Source organism: Trichoplusia ni, chromosome 12 (genome assembly GCF_003590095.1).
Source record: "Trichoplusia ni isolate ovarian cell line Hi5 chromosome 12, tn1, whole genome shotgun sequence".
Taxonomy (NCBI): domain Eukaryota; kingdom Metazoa; phylum Arthropoda; class Insecta; order Lepidoptera; family Noctuidae; genus Trichoplusia; species Trichoplusia ni.
The window spans coordinates 4,504,605-4,531,592 of record NC_039489.1 but is presented as its reverse complement, the minus strand read 5'-3'; the positions used below and the strand labels follow the sequence as shown (position 1 = coordinate 4,531,592).

The 26,988-nt window shown below is 35.2% G+C and overlaps 1 protein-coding gene across 1 annotated transcript; it reads right to left on the bottom strand.

The window, feature by feature from the left end:
• Window positions 1-1,414: 1,414 nt before the first annotated feature.
• On the bottom strand, window positions 1,415-2,918 carry LOC113499536 (zinc finger protein 737-like). Its single transcript, XM_026880049.1, has one exon. The coding sequence runs from the start codon at window positions 2,864-2,866 to the stop codon at window positions 1,625-1,627; it is 1,242 nt and encodes a 413-aa protein (XP_026735850.1). The 5' UTR covers window positions 2,867-2,918; the 3' UTR covers window positions 1,415-1,624.
• Window positions 2,919-26,988: the final 24,070 nt, after the last annotated feature.

The window sequence follows — 26,988 nt, the reverse complement described above, 5'->3', positions numbered from 1 at the left end:
CTTTGTGTCTACTTGAAAGTACCTATTGCAAGTCTCTTTCGTCACAAACGTATTTATGTATAGGAGAATTTATTCCTCAAGAGATAAGCTTAAAGAATGCTTAGACTTACCTATCTACGTTCACATGAGGAAGTATTAGAAAAGGTTTGAATATATAAAACTAGCTGATGCTAACTTCTGTGGCCTAGATTTTGGTTACAGCTGTAACTGCCCTTCTGTAAGTAAGTCAGATACAAGCCTTCATGTTAAAAAAGTGTGTCAGTTACCTGCCGTCCAAATTCCATGAATTTTTTTTTTGGTAAAAAAAGGTAACAGACATACCCACATACATACCTACACAAATGCACTCACATGCTCTACTTACATATATCGCAGAAACGAATTCATTTTCCTTGATTGTTGCAATGGCAACGGAGGTGACAGAGAGCCTTGAAATAATGTTTAACTAGAAACCACTTTGGCGGACTAGTTCAAAAACAAAAGTTAACCAGCAAAATTAAATACCCTACCTATGTTTTATTAACATTCTGCAGTCACCACCACGACTAAAATACAAAATATTCAATTTGAAATTCGTACTAAAAGACCAAGCCAATTCATCTCCCCGTACCAAAAGACCAAGTTCCGTCTCGCAAATTTCCCACTCGGCATCCAAGCTCCAATTTTATCCCAAGTATTTGCAACATTTTGAAGACGTTACAACGAGCGATGCTGCTTTCGCCAGCGAATTTAAATGCAAGACACTCTGTGAAAATGCATACAAAGACAAATTTCAGTACTGGACGTTGCCTGGATGCAATGTAGGCATAGGTAGGTAGGTATATGCGACGCCTCCGTGCTTCTAGTGCACTTTAGTCGACTCAATAGCCAGTGTCTAAGTGATTGGGTTTTGCGCTCGTTTTTAGTTCAGCTTCCGCCTTCCACAGGATAATGCTTGCTATTATTTTTGTCCAGACTTTGAAAGCAGGTGTTTAGTTTGTTGATTCAAAACCAACTTGGATGATAATGTAATAAATATACCTATGCGTATTTATTGGAATTCGACTTCGACCGGAGTCTTTAGAGCAGATTCCTCATGAGCTGACGCGGCGTTGGGCGAGTGAGTCAATGTGTGTAACCTACATGAAGATTCTAGAGCTAGACTAATAGAGTTGTCAAATTAATAGCAAGAATTGAAGAGAGATTGAAAAAAAAAGTAAAATGTTTTAAAGGTCAACATTATAATGATTAAGTTTGGGAGAAAAGTTTTTTTATTTTTTTTATTTAGCCTGCTTTAGATCCCACTGCTGGGCAAAGAAAAGTTTATAGATAAGAAATTCTATACTAATTAATTACCTACATATTTTTGGGATTTTTTTAATAATTACCTACATGATATAAAATAAAAATGTGTTAGAGAAATTGAAACCATGAGTCAGACACAATTCATTATATTGTTGTTAAATTAAATACATAGGTAAACTATTTTTTAATAGTTAAGTCTCTATATCATATTAATAATGTACTACTTACTTAAGTAATATACAATGTTAAATAAAAGTCAAATAGTAGATAAAAGTTACAAGAAAACTAAACTGTAATTTAAGAAATAGTTCAAATGAGTTATTACACAGAAACTTCTCTTTTATGTCATGATTCCTGGTGATTCAGTACTCCCATTCTTTATTCGAATCACTTTTCCCTGTTTCTCTTTTGGTATACCATGCTTAACAAGCATATGACGTCTAACTGTCTCCGTCTTAGCATAAGTCACATTACAAATGCTGCACATGAACATATATAACCTCTCATGTACATTGTTACAGTGGGCAAGCATATGTGATTGACGGTAAAACTTCTTCGGACAATATGTACATTGAACTTTCTTCTCCATATGGTGAACTAAATGGTTTCTCCATATTGCTCTCCGGCGGAATGTTAAACCACACTTTTCACATGTAAACGGTCTTTCTCCAGTATGAATTCTTAAATGCTCTATTAAAGTGCTTTTTTTCGGTGCTTTGTAGGGACAATGATCACATTTCAGATACGGACCAATTCCATGACGTACCAATTGGTGTTCATGCATGTCTGTGAGAACAGGAAAGCCTTTGCCACATTGATCGCAGATATAACGACAGTTGCTGTGACGTTGCATATGGTGGTCATACGTAAGACGGTTTGCTAGAACTTTGAGACAAATTTTACATTTTATATTGCGTTGCTTGCTAGGTATAATTAACTGGCCTTCTCTTTTAAATTTACGTTTACTTCTAGAATTATTTGATGGAGTATTTATAATGTTTTGTATTGTATTTAAAACACTGTTCATATCATCCTCATTGTCGCCATTTTTGGCTGAATGATTGCTGCTGCTGTCGTTTAAAAAATCATCATAATCATGGCTTCTATTGGAATGATGTCTGGCTTTGACATTAGCCGAAGTATGAGAATTTTGTCGTCCAGATTTCTCCGTTTTTAAACCAGTTTTCGCCTTTTTATTGATGGCTGAATCTTTAACTTGACTAGTATTAGGGAAATATTGGTTAAACATAACGTAGTCACACACAATTTCTTTTAAATCTTGATATGTAGTATCATCGAAAATTTGGTCGTTCATAAGTTGTTTTAATTTTTTATCAGTTGACTCGCACTTTAATTTGAAGTATATAGCTTGTTTTAACATCACCACACACATTTGGCACATCATAGTGGGAAGTCTATCATCTTTTTGTAACTTAACATTGGTCAAAATCCTTATTGATTCACCGAAGCAACTCAGACCACTTTCTTTGGAATTGTCTAATAAAGTCACCATTTCATTGGCACTAGTAAGTGATAAACATAAGCGACATATGTTTTTATACATATTTTCGTAGCTATCCATTATTAATCTCTAATAATAAATATTCTATAGTCGAAATAAGGCAATATTTTTAATGCCCAGGATTTTGACAATAGTACGAAACAAAAAGCGGATTCCACAGATAACTAATATTTGCGTTTCGTTTCACTACATATCGTGATTACTTCACTAGATATTAATTCTAGCATTGATAGATTCTACAAAAATAATATTTTTCTTTAGAAATTCTATTAGTAAGACAACTTTGTCGGCTTTGGCACTCGATAAAAATAGAGTCGTTATTATTTATGAATACAATATAAGCTTTTTTTTCCACTTTAGTCAGCTAGGTATATTTTACCAAAATGAAACGATACTGATGTTTAAATGAATGTTGTGAACACTTAATTTTTTTTGGATACGTCAATTTTTACAAATAACTGGTCTCATTCATTTATGAACGGTATAGAAGCATGATAAAACATTATCCTTATCCTTATCCTATTATTCTATTACTAGAAGAAGGATGACAAAACTATTATTTTTCGTAAGTGTTTTTCTTTACTTTTTAATTAAATTGGACGACATAGACTCCCAGGCCCCCTCCACTCAGGCGAGGTCGGAGTGCCGCAGGGTCTTTTTAGTGGGTATACCGGGAACGCCGTTCACCGGGGAGTCCCACATACCCCTCTCTCGCTCCCCGGCGGGAAGAGGATGCGTAACAGCATTTTTTCCCAGCGACAAAAAAAAAGGTACCTAACTATTAACTACCAAAGCCCAGATTTTTCTTGTTTTTTCGGTAGATTTGAAAATGTAGGTATTTAAAAGTTTTTATTTATGTTTTTCTTAAAAGAAAGTCCTTACCCTGCCTCTAGTAGTAAGTCTAAAATTCTAAATGAATGTTAGTAACGCAATCATTACTTTGATTACTTTCTCTACGTCTTTCATCTTATTTGTGGCCTCATAAGTCTTAATACTGTTTACATTTTAGCGTTCTGCGGGTGCCAATAGAATGTTATGGCGCGGCTTCAAAATACGCGGGGATTGAATTAGCTATTCCCGACTTGATTGTTGCGAATGTTAAATTTTAATTTTAATTTGTTACAATTTTGTTATATGATGTAAGTTACAATGGACTTATGAAAGTAGATATGGTATACATTGAAATTAAACTACTTTTACGGATTTTATCGCGATTTAATTTTAGATTTTAGTTCTCGACGTTTCGACACCTTTGCAGGTATCATAGTCACGGATGTGTAGATGGGTATACCTTATTAAAATTTATCTAACACTTGCAAAATGTTCCGTTGCATTTTAACGCATCATTTTTTTACAATTCATGCTTGAAACTCAAAAACCAATTAAAACATTACAGATTGCCGTTCCGTTCTTATATTAGGTGTCCTAAAACAATATACTGCCATTGTGAAAGCGAGGCGCCATTATGCACAGCTCATTATAGTGTAACTTGGCACTCCGGGAAAGAGTTGCAAAATATCGATTTCTCTGTTTCACACAAGCATATCGTATACTGTGATCTCGCTCTAAAAAACCTTTATTCATTTTTCGATGCGCCAAGTTATATCGGCCGTACGATTAGCTCTATACGCTATCTCGCTCCCACAGTGAAAACAGTTCAGTTTTATCTCATGTTACAAGCAATGGTCGTACTTTCTAATGCCGGTTGTCACCGCCAGCCTCGCTGCCGCGTCTAATAGCGATGTACGATAAACGCCCGCGCGATAAAATGCCGCGCCAACGTATTATTCAAGTGCGAAGTCTTTCTTTTACCCCGGGGTTGTGTGATGTGGTAAAGTTTTACGGGCTCGGAGAATTCAGGCATTTAAGATTGCAGTGTTTTGTTTGTGGGTGCGGTGGGGTAAATTGTGGGAATTGGGTTCCGTACCTAAAGGGTAAAAATGGAACCCTGTATAAAAGTCCGCTGTTTTTCAGTCTATCTTTCAACAGGCTGTATCAGATGAACCCTGATAGCTAGATAGTTGATTTTTTACAGATGACGTCAAGCTGTCTTTATAGAAGTATAGTGTCAAGCAACGAATGTTACGGTCGAAAAAGACGACCTTTTTTATGCATTTTTGTACAACTCGCACTTGACCGGTTATCTGTTTAGTACGGTATTATTATTATTATAGCTCAACAGATATTAGTTACGCGGTATGAACTTATTCTTGTAGGTACTAGTTCTTGTTAGTGATTTCGATCGCGTAGAAGCGGTAGGATTAGCCGACGGGTTTGCTCGCTTTGATATCAATCGCGACAAAAATGGCTTATGTTCTATCTTAGAGTTAAAGCTCCAGACCATTTTATTATAATCGGTTAAGCACTTTAGTAATAAACGTGATAGAATAATAAAGCATAATACCATCAATACGGAATCACACTATCATTATAAATGTGAGTGTTATACATAATAATATGGGTGTATATTTGTTACCTCTTCACGCCGAATCGAGTGGACCGATTTTGATGAAATTTGGTATGGAGGTAGCTGAAACCTTGGATTACTACAGATTAATTTTATCCAACTTTAAGTTTTGTAAAGGTTAAATATATTTACTGAAATCTCAATACCTCAGGCACAGGTGAGAAATTATGAAACATGAAGACTTACAATAGAATAAAATATTTTACGCCTGTCTAGATTGGGGCCTACAAAAGGTAGTATAATCTAGCTCTTGTCAACTTGTCATGTTTACCTTGAGAAGACAAAATTTATTATCTGCTGGCCTACCGATTGTTTAACAAAAAAATGTAATAATATTGTACTAATTTTTTTTAAATAAAATAATGGAGATAGTTGTATTTGTGTTATTAGTTTTGCTTGGCTTACAGGTTACGTTTTTTGCCCGATCTCGCATTTGCTGCACCGATTTTGAAAGAGTTTATAAACGTTATTATTTCAGATACTAATTGTTTTGCTATTGCTACTACTTTGGATCAATAAATAAATTTAAACTTATAGCAATCGATGTAATTAGAGAAAAATGTTTTTTTAATGGAAATATGGTATAGATATGTATGTTGCGCAAACGAAAAACACAAAACATTGTACTACAAGTTATAAAACAAGATACGATGCAACCACAATAAATCAGAGAATAAAAGTCTAAACCCATTAATATGTCGAACAAAACATTTTTACCGAAACATTTTTATCGAGCTATTTGTTACTTAACAATAACATGTGCAGACGCCCGTACAATGTTATGGCGGACGGTTTGACAAATGACAGATGTCAAAACGGACCGTACATATCGGTAGCATTCTGCGGTGGTCCGCGTGACAGATGTGTTGTACACTTATATTTGTCAACAACGATCTTTATGTGAGGAAACGTGTTATACTCGCGATGTCTGAAAGGAAAATGATAATGTAAAACGGTCAAGCGCGAGTTAGACTTGCGACACTGAGGGCCTTTTTCGGATCTGTTTTTTAGTTTTTGTTCTTATAATGGCGGCAGAAATACGTCACCTGTGAGAATGTCAACTATCTAGCTATCACGGTTCAAGAGACTGTCAGCCCGGTGACAGACACACCGACAGGTACCCTCATTAAATTATCAGCCTTTGTGGGAATGCTAAAAATTATCTAGATTAGATAAAATACTTTTTGAGACTAAATCATTTAATTGTTTTTGTGGTTGTTTTTATATTTGCGTTTTCTCTTACGCGGAGCGATTTAGACTATGATTGACTAATCATTCTCCTATTCGTATAAGAAAAACCAGGAAAAAAAGATGTAGGTAATTGTTTTCAGCTGATTAAATAGAGTTGTTAGTTAATCCAAATGAGAATAACATATCTTTCGTTTTGCATTTGTTTTCCATTAACCTTTACCGAGCCATTTCCCTTTTTTACTTCAACCCACGTTAAGGGCGAGGCTTATATGTCAGACATCCACCGACTAAAAGCACTCCGGCCCCCTTCTTCTGCTTAAGTTTGATTCACGGGACACACAAAATGCTCTGCGTGACTCCAGCTGGAGACCAGATTCCCTGCATCACTTCTTGGTTGAAGAGAATGCTTCAGGCATAGCCGCTTTTGTTGCAAATATTCTATAAAAGAAGTCTTAAATAAATATAAATTCAAACTTGTATCGCATCGTTGAGAATATTTTCTCTTTAAATTAAAAACAAGTAAAAGAATATTTTTCCATTAACTATCAAAGAAACCGCAAACCATGTCATTAGAGTATTCTTTTATAAAAATAATATAACTGAAAAAAGTTCAGACTGGTGTGGTTAAGTGCGAGTCGTACTCGCAATGGCTCCGTACTATTAGGAGTGATAGAAACAAAATTTACTACAAAGATGGATGGGGGGCGTGCTGAGGCCGATGTTAGTTGACGATGAAACTGGCATAATCTTGATCATCGAAGATAGTCCCATCTACATAAGATTGCATAATGAATTCCTTTTTCTTAAATTTGCTATGCCTTTTCCACCTTACAAAAACTGCCAGGACAAAGCAGAAATCTGTCAAAGTCTTAACTCTTATTACTAATGAACGCTAATCGTCTTTCTGTTCGTCTGGCTGGTAGACAGACAGACAGCGGAGGCTGAGAAAAATAGTCATGTTGACACTTTTCGAGTACGGAACCCTAAAAAAGTATATTAAAACACATGGCTGTGGTTTATTTAAGTGCATTTTAGTTAATCAAAGCTAGAAAGTTTCAGACTTCAAATTTATCTAAAAGTATTCGGATTTTTTGGATCGTCATACGCCATTTACATTAATCTAAAAGTTGTAGTTTTTTAATGACAAATATCTAGAAAAAGTCGTTTTCAAATGAGAAAAAATGCTCTCACGATGGAAAATTGTAAAAGTATATGCATATGTTATGGATAATTATTTATTTCATTACTCACGCGTATTTATCGAGGTAGCCCAAGTAGTTTCGAATCCAACTGGATTCCTTAACCATGAGCTGACGAGGCGGCAGGCTTGCAAGTCACGCTCGTGACTAGTCAGGCTGTCATAAATATTTATGCACTTCCTAAATCTTTTAGGTTTACCTCTTAATCTTGGATGTCAAATTAAACCTTTTAGCAATAGGTACTACAATACAAAAAATAAAATTTTCATGCATTCGCGAATCTTTTTGTACTCAAATATAAGGCACGGTGAAAGGAAAACGCGCATTACTTTTCACAATAAGAAACCGGATAAGGCTCATTTTTATCCGGGTCCTCCAGTGTGTGACGACCTTTACGTATGTTTGTTGGTTAAGCCTCGTTATTTTGATTTACACTGACAATACTATACATGACTGCTTGTTTTTTAGGAGTCCGTATCCAATAACTAAAACTGTAACCTGTTATCAAGGCACCGCTATCTTTTCGTCCATCGGTTACTAGGCTGTATCTCATGAACCATGGTACCAATTTATAAATTGTTTATAAATTAAAAACTGCTTAGTCATGTCGCCTTTTTCGTAACCTCTTTTGTAATTTAAAAATAAAAAATAAACTATTTTTACTTTTTAATGCAAAAGAGGATAAGACTCAGGCGACAAGTTCTTTGATGAGTGGCCAATTTAGTTTTTCTTTACCCTGCTTGTACGGAACACTGTACTCCGAGTCCAACTTGTACTTGACCGGTTTTTATTTGCTGTATTTTTCGTGATCTTTTTGAGCCTTTCGCCCTGAGGGCAGGAATAATGATGAATTTCATTTTAGTTCCGCAAAGGAATGTAGGAGCGTATCTTTTTGTAAGTTTACCATCCGTGATATAAGATTTTTTGTTGTGTTTGCATTTATTTGGGTGTTGTTAGTTTGTAGTGATAAATGTTTGTTTCTGAGACGTTGTGTGTTTTCTGACATGGTTTTGGAGATCTGAATATAGAAAGGAATATTTTTGTAAGATAATCTCACAGTGTTCTATAAATATTGAATGTGTCTAAATAAATATGTTGCATAGAGATTGTATTTAAAGAAAAATACTATTATTTCAATAATATTCTGACATATCCTCCCGCGAGGAGGTGAGTTTCCATGAGAATTACTGCCTGACCAAAAAATTGGTCAAAATCACGTGATTTGTCGAAAGTAAATGTCATGCTGATTGTAAAAATATTAATTGGGTAGAGGGGATTTTTGTACTATCATAAAAGAAAAACATTATTTATGCCTGAGTTAAATAAAAACAAAAAAGACATTTACACATTATAATATCTTTTAAATGTAAAAAACAATACAGTATCCATTGCCTGAAGGTACAAACCCACGTTTCTAAATTAATAGTCGCTCAATAAACTTCAATTCAAATATACCCCATTTCTAAAACATTCCTGTCCATAAAAAAGATAAAAGAAATCACTAGACATAAATGTCCGCCTACAAGTATACCCGGTTACCCGGTTAAACACATCCGGATTTCGGGTAATATCGAATATTATATCCGGGAAACGGATTCGTAACCGGTTTTCGGGTTTAAGTAATTGGAAATCCTACCCGGACAGGTATATCCGAGTGTTATGTATCGATGCGTGAACTTAGGTGTGTCCGGGTATTCACGTCTTTTATCCGGGTACTTAAATGTTCGGATTTGTTGCATACTGGAATTTTACGTTCATGTTTCAATTTGTGGTCAGTTTGCAATGATGTATTAAGTGATTCATCTTGTTTTATGGTTGAACTGTCTTTGTAATGCTGGTAATTCCATTTTTATTGCACAGTTGCAACTACGTAGTATTGATGTATATTTTTATTGAATGCCCCAACAAAATGTTTTTGAATATAAGCCTTTTGAGCATAAATGTTATTTAAGTTTTGAATGCAATATATCGAAAGAATTTGAACATATTCCACATAAGAATCAATGTTATGTGTCATGTCTTTAGAAGGAAATAAGCCTTACCTTGGAAAAGAATTAGGCTATCCATCAACAACGACATCTTCAAGGTCTTTTATTCGCAATTGAGGCCTTGGATCCTGTCAGCACTTAATATATGGTTCTTTCCTTTGCGAAACACAGATTTCGCTTTACACGTGTACTCGTAGGGCGTTTCCAAAACTGCCATGTTTCCAAAATTGCAATTATATTGTGGCCTTGGAGCAACTGCTTTATTTAAAATCAATTGAAGTTTCTTTAGGTAAGAGACAATATTATATTATACTTAAAAAATGTTATTGGTCATTCTGACAGATTTCTGAAAAAACGATTTTATACGTGTTTTTTTTTCAAAATCAATAAAATAGATGAAGCGCATCAAAATCCATGAAAATCTAGGCTAATAACGTCACTTGTCCGTAACAAGTGTATACAGTGACGTCACACGAGATTTCAACATACAACATTTCAACTACATCATCTTCTTTAATTGTTTACGCAATAAAATTAAAAATACAGGCTTGTGAGAATTGTTAAATTGCGAAGCTGCTTTATATTGGAAGCATCGTCTTCCTCCCAAGAAAGGCAGTGAAGACTACCTTCCCTACCCTATCCTCAAAATGTCAGTATCACTATTTCACCTCATAACTGCCTCTTCTTTCCTCTTCTATTAAGCCTCCCGTCACTTGAACATCTAACCTGTCAACTATACTTTACCAGAACACAATTATAACGTACTTCCCAGGGCTGTGATATTTCCACAATCCAATCACGTCCAAGTCGTCCTTTTGAAGACGTTTAGCTAAAATGGTTGTCGAATATCAAATGGGAGAGGATCTACAATATAATATATTTTTGTGTTACATTTCTGAGGATTCATATGGTAATATTTGGGGCTGGTATAATGGTATCGATTCTTCGATAAGCATTTATCATGGTGGTTCGGTTTTCTAGATAGGATGGTTGTGCAACTGATTTGTATGCGGGTGGAGTCTGAGAATAATCTTAGTTCTTTTGTTTTAGATATGTATTTTTTACTAGCTGTTGCTCAAGGCTTCGATTGCTGGAATGTAGGTTCTAGCTGCAAAAATATTATCTTCCTTTAACGCGTGGTATTAAATAGTCTATGTATTGATCCAAAATGTTAGTTAGAGTTAATTTCGTCGAAATTGGTCGAACCACAAACAAACACATTTATATAATTTAGCATTTATGATGACAATATATTTTATAAGTTATTTATATAACAATTACATATTAATATATTTCTTTTTCAGCTACTTCTGATTAACTTCTTTGGGTTCAGCAATTATCAATAGATAGTTGCTTTGGGCCACACCGTTTGACACTCACTTGAAAGTCGCATTTAAGAGACCATTTACACCATCACTATAAGAATCTAATCACTGCAATAATCTAGAACCAACTAAACATACAATAATGACACTACAACCTATTTGAGGTAACTGTTGGTCATTTTAGTTATCAAGAGTTTCTATGATAGCCATTAAATGTCATCGATTAGGAATAAACAATTGAAGGAAGAGAAGATAAAAATAATCTGCAATACTTTGGTAAAAAACATGTTACAGTTGTTTTGTATGTAGTAAAGCAATGTACAGAAAACTTCGAGAATCAGATGTTCAGTATTATTTCAATGTACTTTAGAGGTTTCTGTTAATTAATATACACTGAAATTGTACCGGCAGAGAGAGTAATACAGAGACCTTTTGTTTGATACACACGAGCGGAAATGTTGGTAAACATGAAATGGATTAATGTTGATTTTTAATGCTATACTTAGAAAATCATTATATTTGAACTGTTTGGTAGGATAGAGCATTTTTTACATGTAGTTTTGTAGAAAATTATAGCTAGTACTTTCACTAACAGTATATTTAAACGCTTATAAGGAGGAACATTGCATTATATAAGATGGAAGGACAAACAATGTACCGATAAATTTTTTTTTAGTTCCAATACATTACCAACGTTTTAAGTCAACCAATGTCTACTTGTTGTAGAGTAGGCTATTAGCCCGAAATTTTAGTAAAGAAATGCGTTAGAAAACTAGCTTTGTTACCTCGACTTCTGAGTTGTACAAGATTTTTTCCCTCAATAAAATTATCTTACCAAAACCATTGCTCAGGAATCAGGAAGCAGTGAAATTAAGTAGATTATACATAGAATTGGATCTCCTAATATCATGGTCCAACATTTAATGATTAGAATATATGAATAAACTACATAATTTGATCACTACGTGATAATTACATTCTCAAATGACAAATCTCCAAAAATGAAGAGCTCGTTATCCTAACCGTCCCTGTAGCCCACCATAAGAATGTCTCAAGGCAGAGGGTTACAGAATCCCTTGACAGTATAATCCCCTTTTATATACTGAGGGTTCAACCTTAAATATTACGCATAGGTATAAGTTTAATAGTTTAAGTAAGAAACTCGGTGTTCTTCAAGGGCTAGGCGTATTTGATGGAGAAAGTTCGAAAGTGTGTAAACGGTGATGTTTAGGTTCTAGTCGTTTATTTATGGAGATCTGGTGTTATGATTGGGTAGAAGTTTTGGTGGGAGTTGATTGTGAAAGGGAGCCGCTTTGATGTCTAAATAAATAAGTGAAGTTTCGTTTTACATGATTAATTGTAGAGAACTCGATCGCAATACTCTTCAGTGTAGGGAGAAGTTCTGCTAGATTATCGCTTGACAAACAACAAACAAGGCCACAGAATACCATCAGAGACTTTTACTGTTAGTATTAAAATTTAGAAAACAGATAGAAATAAAAACTAGGCCAATAATTTGCACCAATTTTAACTCAAATAGGAAGGTCAAAATGCATTGGACGGCATACAGATCTTCCCACCCATCACCGCTTCTTTAGTGCTCTTACAACGAGGGAAGCCTAAGCGCAAAAACTGCCCAGCAGCCCTACAACCTATAATGAATAAACTCATTAATTATTTATCATGTTTCGAAACTGGGTCCTACAAAAGTTGATAAAGCCTCAAAACCACGATTTTTCCAACACGAAATGTGTTAAAATAATTTAATACCTGCGTTAAACGCTAACCGCATTTGCGAAGCACTTTAGGCTGAATGGATCCATGTAGTGACTGCGTACAGCGGTTTCACCTGCTTTATATTTGTGCTGGTCAATTTATTGGGTTACAAAGATTTAATATTTTAATTCAGGCTTTTGATTTTATCAGCGCGTGAATTTTATTTTGGGGAAACCGTGTTGCTGTTTTTGGCCGAAGTGTTTCTAGGGAGATGATGCGGCAAAGGGTAAGTATTAAAAAATCTAAGCGCAAATCTTGCTTTTGTAAACTTTCCATGAAAGGAGGGGGCTTTTCAGTTATTTTTTTTATGTAAGTAGCGTCTCTTTAATTTGTTGCTTGAATTGCAAAATGACATTGTCACCAAAAATATCAACTCTGTAGTTAATGCAGACCCCTAAAAGCAAAGGTTTAAATTAGTCCATTCATATCCAAATGGCTTTGAAATGTTTACCTACAAGTGTCCTCAACCCTTTGGCTTCAAATTGAAGGGAAAGTTATTGTTTAGTAATCAGCGAATCGTGTCGCCGTCAAACGCAGTGTGGTCGACGGGTCACGCAATTACATTGGAACTTCCGAATAGGTTGTGATGTGTTTAAATTTATTTTAGGAGGACTTGGATGAAACAGATTTACTTCTGGTTTTTATTTTGAAAGTTTTGACTCAAATCAAAATCAAAATGGATGTAATTCTAGTCGTCCTCAAAAAATGTGCGTGATGAATTACAAAGCATTGCTATGCACCAGCCAAACGCGGGAGACATAGCCAGCGGTTCAGATTTAGTCAGTAAGAGACTGATAGTACCTACTTTCTCGACTGAAAAAGTTAGTGATTCTCCCGTCCTACCAAAAAAGGCAGTAACTTATCCATTATCTATAATAGCGCCGTTTCAAAATTTCAGATATACTAGACTTGGTTGCGATGTATTTTTTGTCACAAGTGTCAACAATTTACACCTTAAGCTGATTGACTCCAAGTTGCTTGTCTGACACAAAATCATCCACAAATTCGTTAGTTAATCTACAACCTCAAGCTTAGGTTTAAAACACGAGTTAAGACTTGTGGCCGCTACGAAACACCGTAGCAAAAGTTACGTTACTTTAGCTAACTCAATGATGTAGACCTTATTAAACTGGCTACGCCAAACCGCCGTAGGTCTACGAAAGGTCTCTTGCTTACGTCACTACGTTAAGACAATGGGGCTGTGATTATCCTAACTTGTATGTAGAGTTATTTAGTTGTTTGGACGGTTTTATTGATCTGGAGGTCTGTACCGGGAAGTTTTAAGTAAGGTTGTTGTGATTGTGGAAGCAAGATGGCAATTTTACTGTGAGTAGTTTTGACTCGCTTTTATAATGGTTACATAATATTACATATCTTCTTGACTAAGTCATGGTAAGAGTTAGGTTCCTTAAACGAATTTTATATACGTCACGGGACGGGAGCAGCGTTTCCAAAGAGATGTGCGATGGAAACGTGTTGTGCGAGGATGTGCACTGAGCTGTTTCCATCAGAGCTGTGCTGACCGAGGTGAGGTAAATGATGCGATTCTATTGGTTCTCTACAAATACATCCCTCGCTATGCCTCCTCGCACATCTTTGGTGAAAACGCAACTTAATACTATGATGTGTATTACAAATTTTGTTATAAATTTTCGAAATGTTGGTCACAGCTAATGTTAATTTAGTGTAAGGTACTAACATTTTCTTATTGGATAGACTGCCACTTTTATGGAGAAAATTGTTTGCGAATTTTCACACGCGGTTGTGTAGAAACGCGGGATTTGCACACACATTGCATTTTATAAAAGATTTTCATGACCACTCAACTGGAAACCAAACAGAATTATATCGAAACAATACCTTTTTCTTCCGCAATAAAAAATGTGATTTCCGTCTCCAACGTCGAAAATCCTACCCGTATATCCCTTAACCTCAATCCAAAGTTATGTTTCGGACTCAAAACTGTCCACTTACCATAAGCTCTTAAACCTGAACGCTCGGCATTAGGAGAGAGAGATGGTGCTATACGTCACATAGAGCGCTGTCTTGTTCTCTCAATGAAGTTGGTCTACTTTAAGAGTTCTTGGTAGAGCTACTGGGCGCTGTAACTTTGAGTGGATTCAATGCAGTTATTTGCATTCACGAAGCGGCATGCGCTTGCTGTACGTAATATGTTTGAAGTTTAACTTTGTTTTTGGATATTTACGGGGAGAGTTTAAAATTATCATGTATTTTAGTTCAAATGAAAGGAGGTTTATTAGAGCTAGGACGTTTTATTAAGGATGTGACATGTGAATTTGAATTTCTATAGTTGGTAAACATTGAAAGTTCGAAGGTTGGACGTAATTATTATTTCGCACCTAAAGTTTTTTGGATAAGCCTTCATTATCTATTGTAAACATCTAAAATAACTCTCCTTGATGATGGAGACCGCAGACTTATTATTTTCAATATTTCCTGCACCATAATTAGTAGCACAATACTGTACTTTCTCTATAACCGAACAATGGTTCTATCGTGTATCCCCCCTCCCCCCCCCCTCTCAGTGACAAGGGTTACAATAGGGTGGCAAGGAAATGAGTCGGTATGAAATGAAACTGCATCTACGCTTTTATCATTAGCGAGTCTTAAAGACTTCATAGAGTTCAGTCTAGACATGATTTATTAGGGATTGTGTGTTATTATGGCTTTATTGTGTGTTTGCGAGTTATACTTGTTTTGTATTATTTATTAGTATTTTCTTTAAACCGTTACTGCAATGATTGTGTGCAAATGTTGTATTAATAATTTTTTTTACAATTTCAGCTCTTAGTAAAAGATTTAACTAGAAGTCTATAGGGTTATTGAGCACCATCAAATAATTGTTCGTTTTTTTTTTACAAAATCTGGACCCGCAATGAGGATTTTTATCTTTGAGTCGGGGGGTTTTACAAACATTCACACGTCAAGTCACATGCACAAAGACACCCAGACTCAGCACAAGCATTCGTGGATCACACAAATGCTTGTCTGCTTCATTGATCACTCAACCGCTTTGCACTCTTACTTCCATGATACACCCATACATTATTGCAATTTTAATAAAATCTCGTGAAAGAAAAGCCTCCGTTGACCGTTCAAAGCCTAATAGACCTCGTCTCCCTGATCTCGGCATAATACATCTGCGAGGTTCAAAAAGGTCCAGTTTATGGAATTTCATTATGGGGACGCCTCATCGGGTGGATTTATAGCATCCCATGAATTTTGATTAAATTTTCGTGTTAAGCTTTCAAATTGGTAACGTGGATGGGAGGAATGTGGGTATATTGCATCTTGATGCAAGAAGGTCGACGTAAGTGACCAATATGCAACTAACCCGAAAATTCCATTCCATGAGCCTATTTCTTTTTGGGGTCGAACTCGAGTACCATAGGATTTAATTAAAAATCATATTAATATTATGCGTGCCATGAGAATCAACTCTATTTTGATGTCTGCTAAGATAGGCATACTTAGAATGAAGTCTGCTTATCTATAGTTTATCAATTGACGTCTGCATTTAGCAACAGTTGTTAATTATCGTATTTACTTCGTAGTTGAATATAATATAAATTATTTTCGCTTACCTATGCATTTTTTTAACAGAATAAATAATAGAACATATCCATTGACAATTTTTTTATGCAATTAAAGTCTTATTACTGCATCAACTGCAACGGTGAGAATATTTTAATAACAAATGAACCAATTTACTCTTACACAAAGATATTGTAATACCGTTTAGGGTACACCACAAAAGGGATAGATCGAGATTGTGGAAAAGAGACAAAGTATTCATTTAAAAAGAGGGACAGAGATAGAAAACCGGAGACGAAATGATCACTGCGACGCTTGCTAACAACTTCGTCAGCGTACAAACATGAATAGGGAAAACTGTGGAGTTTGTTAGTTCGACCATTTTTTGTTCATTGTCAATGTGATGGAGTTTGTAAAACTAGCAGTATTGTGTTGAACAGGCGTTGTCATTATGTATGTCTGATGTAGTTTTAAAGGTATACTGTTTTACAAATAATACAATAAGAAAAAGTAAGGTACAAGTTTTAAGGTAATCGTAGTAAGGTAGGTTGATACCTACCTATATGAAATTAGAGTATCCCCACTAATATTATAAATGTGAAAGTAACTCTGTCTGTCTGTTACGCTTTCACGTCTAAACCACTGAACTGTGTTTAATGAAATTTGGTACAGATATAGAGTTGACCTTGAGAAAGAACATAGGATAGTTTTTATCCCGGACTTTTGAAGAGTTAATAAAAGCTAGAAAGCTAGTTTTTTTATAAATGTTAAAAACATCGTTTTTATATATAATGGTTTGCAAGTTTATATCATTGAGTTAAAACTACCATAAAATCATAGCAAAAAGTGTAGACAATTAACAGAGTAGTAACAGAAAGAAAAAGTAATTATCGAGTGTGACTACGAATCAATAGCGCTACGACGTAGCGTCTACGCCGTAGTCGTAAAGACGTAGCGTCCGAAAACTGCTTTACAACGCGCACTAATTCTACTTTATACGAATTTGTCTGCCAAGTCCTAACTAAACTAAATTATGCAGAAGTCTATTGCAAAATCTACTCGTTCAGGCTAGCTAATACTGCTTACAGAGCACAGCGCAATCTCTACGATCTGATCTCTTAAGCGGACGCAGTAATTTTCGGTACATAAACGTCGACTCCTCGCTATGTCTTAGTCTTAGGTCTTAACGGCTGCAGTAATTATTGAAACGGCAGACAAGAACAAAAAGCCAAGGAGTAGAGCTATTACTAAAACATTTTTTAAGAAACTGTTTGCTTTTGTGGTTTGCAATGTGTGTTGTTTTAATGTTTTTATTTTATCCAGTTTCTTTGCACATTTAATTCTGGAAATGTAACAACATTTGGAATAATAATATAGAAAAAGTTTTTCTTGTTTGTTTGAAGAAGATCTTTCTGAACTGATCTCTTTCTGTCTGTGTTTCTGGAATAACTAATAAAGAAGTATAATAAGTATAATATAATTTCTTGTAACCTCGAGGATAATTTCAATTAATTGTGATTAAAGCAATAATATATTATATTAATTGTGTAAATTTGAACTGTCTAGTTATCACGGTTCATGAGTTACAGCTTGAGACAGACGGACGGACTGGCGGTGAAGGCTTTAATAATTGAGTTCCGTTTTACCCTACGGTACGGCACCCTTATACGATATTACATTTTCCAGTTTTCCAACCCCTTACCAACACAATATCTAATATCATTAATCGACGTTCAATCTCACCCCTTGTTCATACAAAACTCATTTTCCGCAATTAATTTTCATGAGTCGTGCAAAGATATATAATGTTAAGAGGCTTAAGTATTCTTGCTTGAGCTTTCAGAAGAATCCGATCTTAAGGCCCAGTTAGACGATACGTAAATATCGGGAAAGATATAATACATTGCCGAGTCACGCATCTTTGGCAATAAAATTGACATAACATCGCTGGCAATGTATTGCTACTTGGACGATAGTTCTCGCATTATCCAGATGAGCTTTTAGGGATAATACTGATTAATCCCCATATTGTACGTGTGTAATAATTCAGCTTAATAAAATGTTTGATCTTTATATGATGAGATGACATCGTGATATGGTTCTGAAGGTAAACAATATGGAATCAGTGAAATAAGTTTATTTCGTTATTTTATGTGAATCATAACCGATGTTATGGTACCAGCCTTTTTATGTTTTAATGCTAGGTTAAGGTCTCTTTATCATATAGAAAAGCATTGAAGCCAACTCATTGAACGACATAATTTCTGATTCCGATGATTCCAGATTTGATATTTCCTATACTAAATTTACGTCGCATACTGCCTAGGTAGCTGGATTGAAGAGTCAGATCGACTGCTCTTTATAAAATACTGTTACTTAGCTGTAACCTGTTAAACTGGAAGACGAACCCAAAATAGATGGGAAAGGCTGGAGGCTAGTTTGATGAGTACCTAACATTTAAATAACACAAATCTACAAACAACCAATTGAGATAAAACTAAAATGTTAACTGACATTCCAAACAATGTTTATCTAAATTCTAGACAAATCAATTTAAATACAGTCTCGAAAGTCCTTGGAGGTATAAAGCAATTGAAACAGACATTTTCCAACGAGGACCAAAGTTCACAAACTATTAATCACTTCGATACTTTAAGAGAAATTTCGATTTAAGTACTTATCTGTCAGAAAGATAATAAATTTAATTTTAAAAGACATGAATTTATTCATTTTTGTAAGTTATATTTGTTACAAATGTAGAGACGTCAAAAATCGACTCAATTATTTACACATTAAACATTACACAATTAAAAGCTTAAAGTAAAGTTTAATTAAATAAAACAGGCTACAAATGAGCCACTGTTAAAAGCCTTCATTCAATGTAGAGAAAAATATTGTTTATTAAGTTTTCATTTTTGGATTTTCTCTAGTAGCGAATGAGCTTAACCGTTGGTAATAAGTAGCTTTAAAATGTACTCATCAAAGATAAAATGACGGCGTCCAGTTAATTCTGATTCTCAAGCCTACTCGCGACCTCATTAAAACACCGATATTTTGATCGATTCCCCGACATCCCACCAAATTGGATGACAGTAACAAATCTTAATGGATGTAAGACTATTTTTGAACGTCACTCCATCTGATTTATTTTGTTCGTTTAATCACTTCCTTTTACCCACCTACCACTATTTTTGAATACAAGGTTGTTGATATGGTGGGAGCGAGATGGTGCTATAAGCAGTGTAGAGCTTTGTCCCGTTTCCACAAAAGTAACAGTTTAACTTTGAAAGGTGGTAGAGCTCGTTCACTGCCTCCGGTTTATTTTACGAGATTCGCATTTCGCGAATTAATGCCTAACGGAATTTGGGTCAAATTTTTTGTTTTAATGGTGAATTCCGTGACGATTTTCGAGGAAAACAATTGTTCTTAAAGTAGAAAGGCTTATTGTTGTATTATGTCAGTCGTTTCACATTGACGTGGATATATTGACTGCTATTAAATTTACGTAAAATGTTTATTTTTTATTTGTTCTACTTATGTAACTTAAATACGGAATTAAGGCGAAGTGACTCTAAATAGAGTCGTAGATATGTTGCCGACGAAAAGCATGATAGAATAGGCTATGTGAAAAAATAGATTCCAGTCACAAAGAAAGAGCTAAACAAGAAAGTTGTTGTAACCGTCATCAGGAGGTCCTAGGTGTAAAATATACTTGAAGTGGCGATCAAGAAATTGATTTATTGGTTTGAAAAAGAGCACAAAAAGAATGAATGTGTGTATATTGCTCCCATTGTGAGTAATCACCACACAATGAGAGCCAGCGGATTGACGGCGCCACCATGGGCGGTCTAGGAAACGGTGGTGTGACGATCTAAACGCTTACCGCGTGGGCTGGTTCCATGTGGCCCAGGACAGAGAATTATGGCTTTCCACGACTCTCTGTCTGGGCAAAAGCTTCCCCCAAATTTTTATTTGTAGGATGCTTTTGCTCAGCATTGGGACAAGTTGGGCTAGTTAAAAAGAAAGTGTATACTTTTTTACCGCATCCTATTACTTTAGCTTCGTCAGTACAAGATTTATGGTCCAAAGGAGTCTTAAAATGAATAGTAACACGTGTTATTATAAAATTCCCGAACAACACACAAAAGTGCATAATAATACAATGTAAAAACTCCTTGGAAACTATAACTACAAATAGCTACGGGGTCAGCACAAATTAGCCAATGCAACCTATCTACCAAGAAAATCAACTTAAACGTCTTCAATATAAGGTTGATATTAGCATAGCATCTTACTCCGATCCGGAAGATGAAGCAAAACTGTGAATCGAATGTCAGCTATAAAGTTTTGTGCATAAGGTCGATTTTCGTATGTCATTTATTGATATGACTAAGCCCTTAGGGTTATCGCGATCCTTGTTAGCGACTTGTCGGTAACTTATATTCGTAACTACTAATTGCAATCTTTGAAAACTAAGTTTTTTTGTTGTTTTCTGCGGCTTAAGAACTACTTCGGATCTTGATATTTTCTTTTCGAGTTCCGCTTTTCTTATAGTACGGGGAACTTTGTCAGATTGATTGGGTTGGTATTGTTGAAATTCGAGTAGATACCTCGACGGCAGAAAACAACAATAGTTTCGCGTTTAAGAGTCACGCTGTCACTGTCTAGTTTAATGTACAGACAATTGGATATTTTTGGGATTATTGGACAAATCCAATCAAAGGAAACTATAAGTGCAAAAATTATCTCGTGACTAATCAAAAATTGCACAAGTTGAACGATCACAGGTTACGCTACGCTTGATACAGTCGGTGCGTGGATGGGTGACCATCTATGTCATAACGAGTTCCTCTGAGTTTCGGAACGCATGCTAAATTGTGGGTCTTGGCTATTATTTATACATCTTGTACAGTTGTTACGGGTAGTGCAAAGTTATAAAGTCTGACAACCAGTCTAACTAAGGGGTATTGTGTTGTCCAATCAACTGGGTTGAAGATGTAATGCCTAAAACGAGTGACTGCCTAAGTGGGTCCTTGTAAAACACATGTGCTTTGCTGCATCCGGTTAGACTGGAAGCCGAACCCAATATAGTTGGGAAAAGGCTAGGATGAAGCTCATGATTTGAAACGAAAACATATTCCTAATGTTCCCAAATAAATCCAAATCCAAAATCAAGTGTACTAAAAAGAGCCTTTAAACTCTAACCTATTCCAAAAGTAAAATAGCAGAGATTAATCCCAATTTCAAAAGACATTTTCTTTTATCCCAAAAGACAGTTCAACCTTTTTCTAAACAAACGAAAAATGGCTTTCATTAGGCAGGATTAAAATTAAGATGTCTAAAGGCGTTAAAATCCGACTCGCCAGGAGGTCTCATTAATAGAACCTTAACTGGACCACCGATAAAGCCTCCCTTGATTTATTTGGACCCCGAAACGGTTCGTTTGGACGATTTAATTAAATTGACCCTCAATTTTTTGAGGCCCTGAAACAAGTGATTGTGAATACGGGCTTTAAGGATTTGAGGATGTCATAAATTATTTGCACGATGCTATAAGGACTTTGGTTTAGTGTGAGGGGTTTTATAAAACTTTAAATAGACCCTTGTCATGCTTTAAACTAAGATTATGTGTATATAAATAAAGGAAGTTCGCGTTATTTGTGGCAAAAAGATGTTAAAAATAAATTCCTTATTGCCTTAATCAATATTTATTGTTTATCCAGATAGGTCCAGAAGGTCTCCGGTTTAGTCTAGATGAGGCTAACACAGGACCGTAGAAATTGTCACGAGAAAGGGGAATCCTATGCCCATCAGTGGGAGGACAAAAGCTTTGGCTGATGGTGATGATGATGATGATGATTCAATTAAAAATCGTATTGCAGATCATGAGAGTAATACCCTTCCACAAAAATACATCGACTTTACAAAAACAGGTAAATAAATATATTTTTTTAATTTACAAAACTGGTATGAATAGATTATAATAAAGGCACAATCAATTAAGCCATCAATAGCTTTAATTATGGACGTATGTTGCTTAATTGAACATATTGTAGCTTCCAAAAACAAACGAGTTAATGATTAATAATAAATTAATGTTATTATAGCGATTATGCTAAAAATTCGTGTTATACAAGCAAGAGAATACATTTATTTTTTGTTTAATAATAATTCAATAATGTAAGGTGATTTTGTATACAAGTCATTAATAGCACTTTGACGAAATAGTTACTTCGTGTCATGTTCGTTACTTCTTCATATTAATACGAAAATAAAATCGTATTTATTTTACATAACGAGTATTTTTTGCACGGAGAATCAATTAGATACTTTTGTAGGTGGCAACATTGCACCATGGCATCTCACTATCAAAACTGCAATAGGCTTAAATTAAGAGCCTCACTATATAGTTTTATTTAGTATTAGCTATACTTTTTCTCCTAGCCCATTGTGTCCCACTGCTGGGCATTAGCCATACTTTCTTACCTATTATTCAGACAATACATTTGCTTTCCTAACTTATTCAGACGACGTGTTTTTATTTATGACGTCACTAACCTTCATCCCTCGCTGGTTTCCAAGCCCCGTCCAATCAGCATCGCAAATTTTTCCCCAAACAGCGGTCTTTAATAAGCAACTATTAGAACAAATCGAGTCAGCCAGAGTAAATATTAATTCTAGATTGGTAGACGAATATCAATTATTTAGATTGACGACCTCTGTAAATTCGTTACGGTTTCCTTGTATTGTTATGGTCCGGAACTGCGTTATTGCTGCAAACTTAAAACAGGATTATCGTTGTTGATGGAAAGAGATAGCGCTATACAGCAGATAGTATCATCTCGCTTCCACAACGATAACGGTTTTGTATTCAGAGCTCGTGGTACAGGCATTGGTCCTGTATTTATGGGGTGATTCCAATCTTTGATTGTTTTATCAGCATCCTCTACAATGGAAATGTTTCCAGTATTTTCGTTGCTGCTTCAGTTTCAAGGGGGGCACAGATTTATGTAGCGAAGAGAATAATCAGCGATCATTGATGACTATATCGAAAATTTTCTGTTCATGAGAAATTATGCGATGCTGTGATGCAATTTTTATGACTTTATCACAAATAGATTATCGTTTCTAGATTGAGTACTCTTTTAGAACTATGACCTAAATATTTTATAGTCCTCTTAAATCCTAAGGACTTGTTTAAGGATTAAATTTCGTAATGCAGGAGTCTTTTTGTCAAAAAAGAAATTGTTCCTAAGTGTCTTCTTTTAAATATAGATACGATAAAATAACGTGGTGTCTAAAAAATGAGAAATCTGGGTAAAACAAAGGATGAGAATAAAAAAACTCCCTAGTTTCGAGTCCACCTCCTTTACCAGACATTACTGTCTCATTTACAAGAATTAATATACTAAACATTACACAAGTGTATCCAATTGAATGTCCCAAAAAATCCATGCCTATAAATGTGAAAGCGATCCTAAAATATAGAGGTCCTTCAACCACATCAGTTTCGCACCCTGTTCGATTCAGTGGAAATGTCAGGGAAAATAAGGTTCGTTCCCTTTTAATTGTTACGGTACATGAACCCGATACCCGTGTTCACACCTAATAAACAGCCGGGAAATAAATAGTTAGGCTAATCGTACACGAGGTCACGTGAAACCAACAACCGACAATTTTTCCGAGCGATTTACCGAGAACAATCTTCAGAGTTTTGTGTCGAAAACTGGCTGGTAAAATACAGTCTTTGGATACAGAAAACTTGTGTATCCTCGTGTACAGAAGCCTATATTTTCTAGTGTTTTGTTTTTAATCCTGAGTTCAGAATTCCTTTTAAACTATTTTCTTTTGTTACAGTTGTTTCTTTTGTATTTAAACATTATATTGAGCTGCTAATTGTTAGAGTGTCGTTTGATCGGGTAAGTGTTTTTGTTCATGATTGTTTTTGTATTGGTGACTGGCAATGTTGTTAGCGCGGCATGTAGATAACAAGGTTTCAAGTATTTTTTTAAACTAGAAAATCTATGTGAAATATTGCAACACTCTTGTCCTAGTAAGAAAAAAATTGAAGGAGGAAGCCTTTGTCTAACAATGGGACGATATGGGCTCATATTTTTTTGCTCATATTGAATAATATATATTCAAATTGATAAAGTTCTTTTTTGTCTTTATGCGATTCATCAGCGTATTTTTAGAATCTGCTCTGACTATGCTAGTTAACCGATTTTAAAAAGGACGAGAAGTTTTGGGCAAAATATTAATTACATCTCCCCAGATAATAAGTCTGTAGCTCATGTAATAATAAATAATACAATGCAGTTTAGTTTTTTGCCTCTAACTCTGAATTTTTGTGAAAACATTTCGTGGTATGTCAAAGGTTTGTTAAAATACATGTCAGGCAGTGAATTATGGTTGTCATCGGCTGAAAGTGGGTTAGACGGGGCCTATCCCTTCGAGGAAGCAACGTGAGATAAATATTATACATACGTCATACATTTCAACTCCGGATGCATGCATTTGTCACACTTGCCGTTCTTAGATATTTTCTGTTGCTTTGTGGTTTGAATATTATGTTTACTGAACATTTTTGTGACATGGAGGGTTGGGAAGCGATTTTTCTCTAGTGTTATTGTTTTCAAAAAATTATAGCTAAGAACTCTGAACGAGTGTGGAGGTTCGTTGGTTAGAAACAAAATATTTAGATTTTTGACTAAGCCACATGGTGAATGGGAGCTAGCTCCCATTCACCATGTGGCTTAGTCGCATTAGATATGGAAAATTTTGTTTTGTGGCAATGGTTAAGAGAGGTTTATCCGATAAGAGTTCTTGGTAGTCTTGTTTAGTCTAACAAAAATATTGTTTCTACCAATGTTTAATACAAATTATTAATATTTTATCAACTTGATGAATACATAGTTGACGGTCAATATTTAACGCTTTTCCTATTGCGGGTTAATTGGTAGATGTTTATTATGACAGAAAACTATTCTGTTCATTTTCTTTTATGTCCTTTTTTTACTATTTTGTGTGTACAAAAACGATTAAATGCACTATACATAATTGCTTAGTTTTATGTTTCACATAGAGTAAATTCAGAGTATTTATCAACTTTTCCAATACGCGATTATTTTATTCCAATGGATGGGTGCCTGTTCGATCATTAGCAATTTTATTTCGATCGAAAAGTGTCGTTCCCATCGCTTGGTGACGGATTTATTTGTGACGCCGAATGAGCTTAATTACGGCTCTGCCAAATTTAGGGCCGACTGCCGCTTGCTGAATAATAAAAATGAGTTTTATTCTTGTAATTAAAATTGGACTGCTGTTGTACAGAAAATTTATTGTGACTAACTATTGTGATAAAAAAGTTGTTAAGTTTAAATACTGAAATTATTTTATTTTTTGCTGAATTTTGTTCAGTTATTTTCGGTTATTGTATACAATTCTACAGACAAGCCTTTTAGCTTGATAGTAGTTTGATTCTAGTATTACTGGGTGAGGGTCTATATTTTTCATGAAGCGACTATTTTCTTTCAAGTAACTTTGTCTTTTAGCGGAACTCTTGACTGATAAGAATCACCTTCTTAAGTTTTTAACCAATCTGTTCACGCGTTCTCCGAAGCACTCAATATATACCTCCCATCCACGGATAAACTGATACATATTTACCATAGTACTCTAACGAAATTGTCACGTCTACAGTCAATTCCAACACAGAAATCAGAACATAGTCTTCAGCACAATATTATCTTATCCTACTGCAACACAATCGTCAATACACTACAGCTAACACATCTTGGAGCACCGCCAACGCGGCTCGCTGACGTACTCACAAATTTGAGTCATGCATCAATAAAGTATGGTAATGGCTCTCTGTCCACAGATATTTGTAATTTATGTCTTTATGCCTCTTCTTTCAGTATTTGTTCTAACGTTTTATGTATATTTTTAGTTTGGATGAGCAATAGTTTTGAATTTTGTTGGAATTAAGGACTTGCGTGATTATTTTTATCTCTATCCCTTTGCCATTCGTCTTCGTCAGAGATACTGTTATATTTCATTACTGAAATTAACATCTCATTGCGAAATACCTCTACAACTGAATAAAGACCTTTTCCAAAATTGTCCGTGATGATTGGTCTGCGCTGCTCCATCTAATGCTTTTCTGCGATCAAACCTTAAATGCACTTTTTGAACATATTCGAACCGTTACCATTTATAAAAATTCAAATAATGATATGATTAGTGCGCGCACGCTTTACTTAAAAAATCTACAACTCTTTAAGGGCGAAATCATAAGACGTACCAGAAAATTCGGATCCTGTCACACCGAATACAACCTAAAACCCCGAATTCCTCCAAATTCCTTAAACAGTAAAAGTCATAGGAACGGGGTAGGTTCCGTGTGAAATGGCAAAAAGAATCTTATCAACACACTTCGTTCGCCACGAGTTACAGATGTGCCCGTATAGTTAAGTAGCTGGTGAAGTGGTTAAGGGGGTAACGTTATCGATGTGTTTAGAGGTCATTTTGCGGTGACAAGTGGTGACTTGGTAAAGTTTGACGGTATCGGCGGTCTTTGCTCTACCTTTTAATGTGAGACTGTAGGTGTTGAAGAGACTGCACGACCTACAATTGCAGCTGGGTTATGGCAGGAGCTAGTGGAGGGTGAAATGGATTT

What these genes read in the sequence shown, in the direction of transcription:
- LOC113499536 (XM_026880049.1), bottom strand. Translation starts at nt 2,866, where the DNA reads ATGGATAGCTACGAAAATATGTATAAAAACATATGTCGCTTATGTTTA.